The sequence below is a fragment of the Aplysia californica genome, unplaced genomic scaffold (assembly GCF_000002075.1).
Source record: "Aplysia californica isolate F4 #8 unplaced genomic scaffold, AplCal3.0 scaffold00008, whole genome shotgun sequence".
Classification (NCBI taxonomy): domain Eukaryota; kingdom Metazoa; phylum Mollusca; class Gastropoda; order Aplysiida; family Aplysiidae; genus Aplysia; species Aplysia californica.
In genome coordinates this window covers 3174230-3183693 of record NW_004797278.1, presented here as the reverse complement: position 1 = coordinate 3183693, position 9464 = coordinate 3174230, and the positions used below count along the sequence as shown (strand labels likewise).

Below are 9464 nucleotides of genomic sequence, written 5' to 3'. Positions count from 1 at the left end.
GGGGGGGAGGGGTGTGTGGAGACCAGAATCAAGAACTTGAGTTGCCAATCAATCGGGGTAATCAATTTACCATTTTATAGCTCAGTCAATTTATCTATTTATCTTTCATTCAAATTTTCAGTTTATCACTCGATTAATGTATCAGTTATCACTCAGTCCATTTCCCTGTTTATCCCTCAATCCATTTCCGAGTTTATCACAACGTGAATTTCCCTATTTATCACTCAGTCAGTTTCTCAATTTATTACTCAGTTCATTTCCTAGCCATAACTCAGTCAATTTCTCGATTTAAAATTCAGTAAGTTTTTAAAATTAATCACTCAACTAATTTCCCAGTTTATAATTTATTCAGTTAATTTCCTACTTTATCACTCAGTCAATGTCCCAATTAGCCACAAAGTTAATTCCCAGTTTATCAGTCAGTCAATTTCCCAGTTATCATCCACTGCATTTCTCAGTTTGTCACTCAATTAATTCCCCAGTCGTGCTATTGGCTACTGAAGAAGACGGGGGGTAGCTTGGTGTCAGAGGGATAATAAGCAAGAGAATGATCGCCCAAGTTTGACAGCTTTCAAAGTTGGAGTGTCCTTGGAAACTGAAAATAATGTGAGGCAGCGTGCTGGAATCAGGCTCTCGTCACTTTTTGGGCATGTAGAGTTATTGGTATCATCGTAAAGCTTGTTCACTTGTGTTTATTTGGATGAAAAAAATATCCTTTTATCTTGAATACAAGTCGAGATATTTGCGAATGAAGAAGGTGGGGGTCACCTGTTTTCAGAGGTAAAATTAGTGAGAAAATGGTTGCCAAAGATTAGTTATTTCCTTAGCTTAAGAGTCAGTGGTAACTGAAAATTTACATTTTTTTGTGCCTTTAATCAACGTTTTTAAGACAAATCCACACAGAACTGACTTCTTGAATGGGCATGAAAGGTGTTGAGCCAAAAAACAAACATTTGATAAACATTCACAAACCAAAAGAAAAAAGCAAGTTTCTTCACTTTGATTATTTTGACGAGAGCCTGATTCCACCGCGCTTACTTTGTGTGCATTTGATCAATGGTTTTCAATTTTAAAACATCAATACATAGCTGAGTTTTCAAGTGCTTATAAAAGATGCTGATCCCAAAATCTTGTTTATTTTTTTTAATGCCTAACAAGTGGGCAAAATGTCGGTTTTTTCGATTCTGTTATTTTAACAAGCGCCTGATTTCACCAGGATGCCGCCCTTTTTCTGTCTACTCCCGAACAAACAGGTCCTGAGTAAATAATGTACACTCGTCAATATTGGAGATCAAAAACTGTTGAGATGTTCTCACCTTTATCTGGTCCTTCACAGCGTTCAGCTCGGTCTGGAAAGTTGCTTCAAGGGCCCGGACTTTCGCTGTGACGTTCTCAAGGATGTCATCTTTCTGCTGGTGACATTTTCTCTGCGTTGCTGTGGCACTTTCAAGAATGTCTTCTTTTTGTTGTAGAAATGTTTTCCTCTCCACCTCAAAGATCTCTTTGATACTTTCAAGCATGTTATCTTTCTGTTGTTGAAGTTCTCTCTGCGTTGCTGTGGCACTTTCAAGAATGTCTTCTTTTTGTTGTAGAAAAGTTTTTCTGTCCTTCTCAAAGGTCGCTGAGATACTTTCAAGAAGATCATCTTTCTGTTGCAGAAATTCTCTTATGCTCTGCTCAACCGTGGCCGTCACATTTTCAAGGATGTCTTCTTTTTGTTGTAGAAAAGTTTTTCTGTCCTTCTCAAAGGTCGCTGAGATACTTTCAAGAAGATCATCTTTCTGTTGCAGAAATTCTCTTATGCTCTGCTCAACCGTGGCCGTCACATTTTCAAGGATGTCTTCTTTTTGTTGTAGAAATTCTTGTTTGTCTTGATCCATGATGGCCGCCACGTGTTCTAGGGTCTGACGTATCTGCGAGAGTGGTTGGTCAGGACATTGCCTCGTCTTCTGCTCTACTGTGTGGCTCAGCACCTGTAAAGTGACGTCACACAATACGATTAATATTGTTATCGTAAGATTAAAGTGCAGCTGAAATGGTTCGAGGTGGCCTCCCATAGTCATGGGGGGGGGGGGGGAGAATGTTTTCTTAGACTAGTGGACTTTTTGACAGTGTGATCACATTATATTTTGAAAAAAAGAAGGGTGGTGCGAAATGGTCGTTTGTCGTTTGTCTTGTGGACAGATGACCATTGGAGCAGGTTCGACTGCATAACCCGCCCCCCGCTCAAGTAAAAAATAAATAATGAATAAATAAACAAATAATTGAATAAACAAAACAGAACAAAATTAATTATTTAAATAATTACTAGAACGACAAAGGAAACCAAATAAATAAATAAATAAATAAACAAAACAGGTTAAAATTAATTAATTAATTACTAAAACGACAAACTAAACCAAATAAGTAAATAAACCAAAAATAAACCAAAATAAAATAAAATAAAATAAAATAAAATTGAAATTCATATTTTAAGCAATAGCCCCACGACTCCAGAAATGACAAGAATGACCGGCCACTGTATACATTTTAAAAAATTCGATGGCAACAAGGCTAGAGGGCGACCGAGAAAGACCTGGATAGATGGAGTCCAAGAAACTCTAACGACTCACGGAATCCCCCTGACCCAAGTTCTCCTGCAGGTGGCAGAGAGACGTCTCTTTCTTCCCGCGACACCCAAAAGGGTCTAAGTATAAGCGGCGGATAAAAGTAAAGTAAAGCAAATAGGCTTGTTATCTTCTTACATTTCATTCTCTTGGGATGAAAATTAATTCGAAACATCACAACAGTGCAGGTCGCAAGAATTATCAGTCGGTACAGACCAAATTAGTCGCAGGTTTAGCTTCCATCTACCTGTGTTTGTGTTTGTGATGGGGCGGTTAGGTACTTCCCTGTCGCACGCAGGAGACCCAAGTTCGATTCCCAAGTTGAGAGATAATATTTTATCGAGTGTCTCTGTTTTTTCTCTTGGGATACTGTATGTGAGGCAGCGTGTTGGAATCAGGCTCTCGTCAAAATAATCAAAGTGAAGAAACTTGCATTTTTCCGCATGTTTGTGAATTTTAATCGAATTTTTGCTTTTTGGCTCGACACCTTCCATGCCCATTAAAGAACTCATTTCTGTGTGGTATTTTCTGAAAAACGTTGAATAAAGGCCCAAAAAATGTAAATTTTCAGTTACCACGGACTCTTAAGCTAAGGAAATAACTAATCTTTGGCGGCGATTTTCTCACTAATTTTACCTCTGAAAACAGGTGACACCCACCTCCTTCATTCGCAAATATCTCCACTTGTATTCAAGATAAAAGGATATTTTTTTCATCCAAATAAACACAAGTGAACAAGCTTTACGATGATACCAATAACTCTACATGCCCCAAAATTGACGAGAGCCTGATTCCACCACGCTGCAGAGTGGCGTCAGTAGCCTAGTGGTTAGGCTACCGGACTCGTAATCGTGAGACTGCGGGTTCGGGGGTTCGAGCCTCAGCTCGGTCCGACGTTGTGTCCTTCGGAAAGGCACTTTACACGAACTTCCCACCTGGTTGGGTCCTATCGGAGACGGACGTTAAACTAGGAGGTCCCGCCCCTTAAATAACCTAATAGTGTTGATAGGGGCGTAAAACCCATACCATTTCACCAGCACGCTGCTTCACGTACCCCTCTCAGCTCGTGTTGGCCCTGACAGTCAGGGCTGGCAGCCCGCCTCCTAAACGTTCTAAAGTGTGTCCATGAGCTACATGAAAACTCCCACATTAAAGGAAAAAAACGCGTCTGTTTTCTTGGTCGTCCTTGCAATGTTCTGACCACTGCTGTTTCTATTGATGGGAAATGACATGTCGTGGTGTTTTAGCTGGTAGCGATAATAATACGTGATCTCTCTTCCCCCTCTCCCCCCTCCACCCAACCCCCTCTCCCTCCTCTCACATCGAGAGTTAAAGAATGAAAGATGGTTTGTGAGATTCAAGTTTGGCTGAAAGTACCCCACCTTACTTCCTCCTTACCCTCGTCCTCCCCTCCTCTTCTTTCTCCTCCGTCCCCATTCTTATCCTCATTGTGGTCCCCCCCCCCTCCTCTTCTTTCTCCTCCGCCCCCATTCTTATCCTCATTGTGGTCCCCCCTCCTCTTCCTCTTCCTCTTCCTCACGTTCCTTCTCCACCCCCCCCCAATCTCCATCTCCTCCTCCTTCCCCTCTTTCTCCTCTTCCTTTTCCTCCACTTTTTCCTCTTCCTCTTCCTCCTACATGGAATGTTGTTTCCTCGTCACGAGAGAGGACTAGGAAACCACGGTCTTTCAAACCATCTGTCCTCAATAGTGAGGCGCAATACTCAGAGAGATTCCGGGAGTGGTTGGCGGGCGCTCTGCTTTGGTTCGCTCCTTTTTTCCCATCGTTGTTATCTCTCCCTCTTCTTTTCTTTGCGTGTCACTATCTAGTATCCCTTCGAATCGTCAGGACTTAGAATAATATGATGACCTGTTTGTGTCTCAAGTGCTGTAAAACGTATAGCAAAAACACGCAAAACAAAAACAAGAGAAAAACTATAAAGAGAAGCTCACCTGTAGCTGGCTGTCCCACTCGCTCTGAACTCTTGCCTCGAGAGCTTCCAGCTTGGCCGTCACGTTGTGGAGAATGTGGTCTGTGTGCAGCAGCCAGTCCCTCTTGTTGTGCGCGGCAGTGGCTGTGACGTCCTCCATGATGCTCTGTCTCTGAGAGCGCAGTCGCTGGAGGTACTCCTCCTTGTTCTCTTCCACCATCTGACTCAACATCTGCAGAGTGACCTCCCTCTTCCGGTAGACGGAGGTCGGCAGGCTCTTCTGCCAGCTCACCCCCGTCTGGGCGGTCAGGCTGATAGCGTCACATCGATACCTGCCAACGGTATCGTTAGTCGCCACAGGCCACGTTAGTCGTAGGAAACTTTGGGAGATCTTGCCCTCAGCTAGCAGGTCGTTATGTTTTGGCGATACTTTGGTTCCGTCGTCTCGAAGTTCCGCAATTGTGGTCCATCCAGAAAGGTCTTTTTTCAATATTCTCACCATCATAACCTCTGAAATGTCCGGTAGGGGATAATTGTTGATACATTCGAGGGAAACGTTGGTCGTTCTCCCAACTGCCACTTCGTCATTCGTTGTTTTGAGAACTAGAGCGCTGGAGGACAGGAACACAGTTGCTGCCAAAAGTATATAACCAGACATCACGGTGGTGCCCATTGCCAGAACTCAATGTGTTGTTCTTAGCTGCAAAGATCTGTGTGTGGCTTTGTCAGAAAGTCTGTAGAGGAGAGACATACATGATAAAAAAGTGGACAAAAATAATTTAGACATAATCAAGAGAATTATTGGACAGTTGGCCTACTTATTTTGTTTTTAAGATTAAAATGAAAATATTCCATGATACGTTTTACAAAAAACCCCTCTTTTCTGCACGTAATTTTTATACAACCCAAAGACTAAACTAAGAGCGGGAAGCAGGTTCGGATTTTTGTACTCAAGTGTGCATGATATAACTTGCATTAACTCCTAGACATCAGTGCAACAACTTGCCTGATATTACGTTATTGTTTTGTCTTGTTTTCCTCATTATTCAGATACATCTTGTGGGTGGTTGGCAGGTGCTCTGGTGTGGCTTGCTTCTTTTTTTCTATCAAACATCTATCGTCCTTATCTCCCCTTCTTCTTTTTTATGTTTGTTACTCTCTTGTAACACCTCTTATCTTCTGGCGCTCATATGACCTTATGCAGTTGCGAGCGCCGTAAAACCTCTACTAAAACTAAACTAAAAAAGATACATCTTTTTGCTCTTTCTGCAGCTGTATTCTCATAAAAATATACACCAAGTCTTCAGTCTGGGATCTGTATATTATATATATATATATATAATTATATATATATTGCATGCTCGCAGCCTGAAAACTATCTGTCTAAAAAGAAGCTATTGTTGACATATATTTGATACATATATATATATATACATATATATATATATATATATATATATATATATATATATATATATATATATATATATATATATATATATATATATATAATATAAAATAATAATAATAATAATAATAATAATAATAATAATAATAATAATAATAATAATAATAATAATAATAACATATAAACTTGCCTGGAAAAAGCAAGGAATAGGCTTACAGAATGTAAAAGTTCAAGTTGAAATGCATGAATGTAAAACAATGGTCTCCGAAAACCCCCCAGCAATTTTGAAACTTTGACTCTTTAAACGCATTTTTATACCAGGAGTTTTGAAAAAAGAGGACTCATTTTTAATGGTAATAACTCAATCATCTTTGGAGCAATATAAAAAAAAAACATTGCACACATGAAACTCACCTAGAAGGTCTCTAAATTTGTCAACATGAAGAAAATCAGTATTTTTAATATGTGCTGGAATTCTTAAATTTCCAACCAAAATTGTGGGTGTAAAGCAACATTTTGATACTCCCAAAGAATCAACAAAAACGTGTATTTACGCATTATTTAACAAATTTGAAATGACTTTTATAGTGCAAAAAAGCCCAGAGAAAGTAGTGGCTTTTTAAATTGTATTTCCAGGTGTTGACCATTTTAATCTACACAGACTCGAATACCTGGACGCCTGAAAGTGTCATCTCTGACTCAGAGGTTAACGTGTAATGACCCTCTATCTTTCACGGTCGCGAGCTGCCGTTGCACATTCTGCCATATCCAGGCCAGTCCATGTTCTTTTGTTGTCCATCCATGTTGTTCTTTGCCTTCCTCTGGCTCTCCTGTCCCAACTCTTTCCCTCAAGCACCTCTTTCACAAAGGTCTCGTGTCGTTTTAAGTGGACATAGTATATTTTTTCTACCTTATTTTGTTCTTCAGGCTTTGTCCCCTAGATACTTGAATTGGTGCTCTTGCTCGATTCTCTCAAATATCTTTGTCGATATGAGTTTTAAACAACCCTGGGCATGTTGTTCCTGGGTAATCTCTTTGGACTTCATGTTCAACATTTGGTTTGAACTATTTCATTGTTGGTGGGTTGAATCCGTAAAACACTATTCGGTTTTTAAAAAACCAACAACAACAAAAATAAATATTTAAAAAAATGAAATTATGCAGTGGTTCAACCCGGGCAAATGCGGTGAGCATTCATTTATAAGATTCCGGTTTTTAAGTTGTACCCCAACTTTCTTGCAACCACACAAGGACTGCTCTTGGTGTGTGGAGTGTACCCAACTGTACTGGAACCAGGCCTCCACAATGGCACTAGACTAGGTCCCCCCCCCCTCCTAAAAAAACTTCGCCTCCCCAAATTCCGCTTCGCCTTCGCCTCCCCAAACTTCGTCCCAATCCCCAGCATGATGAGTTATCCACCGATGTTATGGCCATGGTTTTGACGTCCTGGACCACAAACCAGAACCGGTCATTCACGTCCCTGTAAAAATAACGCTTTTAACCCTATCCGTACATCGTTTTTTACTATCGTATCCATACGACGTGGGGAACTCTATGCCACCACTTATCCCTATCCGTACGTCGTGTTTTACTATTGTATCCGTACGACGTGGGGAACTCTGTGCCACCACTTTCCAAAGAGGAAATTTACTCGTTAATCCGATCCGCACGCTTTGCATAGAAGTCTGTCAAAATGATTTTTTGAGAAATACTGAAAGGTTCAAAGAGATCTTCGAGCTAGAAGTATTCTAAAATATGAATACAACCCCAGGGGTACAAAATAACCCCAGGACGTGCAAGGTTTTATGTTTTACGCGATAGTTTGAAATTATTAAAATTTGATATTGTTTGAAATTATGAAAACTCAGTATTGTATTTCTCAAACGCGTAAACTGATTCCTTGCTTTTGAAAAACACGACGTCCCTTTGATTGAATTTCATTTGTTTAACAAGAACAAGAACAAGAACAAGAACAAGAACAAGAACAATGACATGGACAAGAACAAGAATGAAAAAAGAAGAACAAGAACAAAGAACAATAACAAGAATAATGACAAGAACAAGAAGAAGAACAAGAAAAAGAACAAGAACGAGAGAAAGAGAAACAAGAAAAAGAACAAGAACGAGAGAAAGAGGAACAAGAAAAAGAACAAGAACGAGAGAAAGAGGAACAAGAAAAAGAACAAGAACGAGAGAAAGAGGAACAAGAAGAAGAAGAAGATCAAGGAGAAGAATTTGTCCGTCCTGCCTGAGACTGAGAGATGCACGTGACAGTCAAGCACTCACCTCGCAGTGTGTGTAGCCGCTCACAAGTCCCGGAGTTTGCTGCTGGAAGCGCACGGTGCAAAAGTCTCCGCTCACGAACTCGTCCTGTTTACTTGCCAGGCGGGGCTCGTTATTATATAGAGGAAGGGCAAAGGAAAAAAACAAAACTAATGACAGGTCGCGCTGAAAACAAAACAAAGGAAAAAACAAAACAAAGGAAAAAACAAAACAAAGGAAAAAACAAAACAAAAACGACAAGCACCCACCTCCGAAAAAAACAACAAAACAACAAAACGAAACAAATCGAAACAAAGCAAAATAAAACGAAACAAAACAATACAGCTGAAATAGCACTTTTGCTCCGAGGTCTATGTCAAGGATACGACCCTCTCTGCAGTAGTGCTGGGCGGCGAGGTTCCAGATTGGTGAAAGCTAGGAATCGTAGGAATCGACTCCGAACCCAATTTCTTACTTTCTAATGATGTGATTTCTTCCGGTGGTTACCCGGTTGGCTCCGAACATTTTCAGGATTTAGGATAACCTTGATTTTGGAACACTACGAAGCATCAACTTTTATTTTCAAAAATACATCCTTAAAAAAAGGATTTTAACGATTAAAGTAAAAGGTAGCCGTTGGTTTACGTAAAAAGGAGTCGGAACTTTTCTTCCGTAGCATTAATCGTGGGAATCGATTCTGGAATCGACTCTTCGCCCAGCTCTACTATGCAGGCACTCTTCAAATATAAATGTGAGGCAGTGTGGTGAAATCAGGCGCTCGACAAAATAACGAAATCTGAGAAACAGGCTTTTTTCCACCAGTTTGGACATTTTTTATTGAATTTTTATTTTTTGGGCATAACCTCTTTTAGGCCCGTATAAACGCACATTTCCATGTGAATTTTACTGAAAAACATTGATAAAAGGCACAAAATATGCCATTTTTCAGTTTTCAAAGACTCTTCAGCTATTGGAGTTACCAAACTTTGGCTGCCAGTTTCTCGCTAATTTCACCACAGAAACCAAGCAACCTCACTTCTTTCAATCGCAAATATCTAACGTTCTATTCACCGTAATGTTTATTTATTTCCTTGAAAGCAAGGAAAGCAAGTCAGCTTTCAGATGACACCAATAGCTCTACATGGCCAAGAATTGACGAGCGCCTGATTCCACCGCGTCGTGTCACAAATGAAAAGCTGGGGAATATAGGGAGGAACGTGGGGTAGGTGGGTGGGGGAGGGGAGGGATGGAACATGGGG

General features: G+C 40.3%; 1 protein-coding gene across 2 annotated transcripts in view; it reads right to left on the bottom strand.

Annotated features, from left to right (window-relative positions):
* Positions 1–8309, bottom strand: part of LOC101852892 (angiopoietin-1) — a 14668-nt gene extending 6359 nt beyond the window's left edge. Inside the window, exons 1-3 of one of the 2 annotated variants that reach the window (XM_005089714.3) lie at positions 8230–8309; positions 4558–5269; positions 1317–1973 (exon numbers count right to left, since the gene is read on the bottom strand). In XM_005089714.3, the coding sequence (XP_005089771.1) occupies positions 1317–1973; positions 4558–5208 (1308 nt within the window). In that variant the 5' untranslated portion in view covers positions 5209–5269; positions 8230–8309. The remainder of the gene's footprint in view (positions 1–1316; positions 1974–4557; positions 5270–8229) is intronic. The other variant, XM_005089715.3, reaches the window with a different exon arrangement.
* Positions 8310–9464: the final 1155 nt, after the last annotated feature.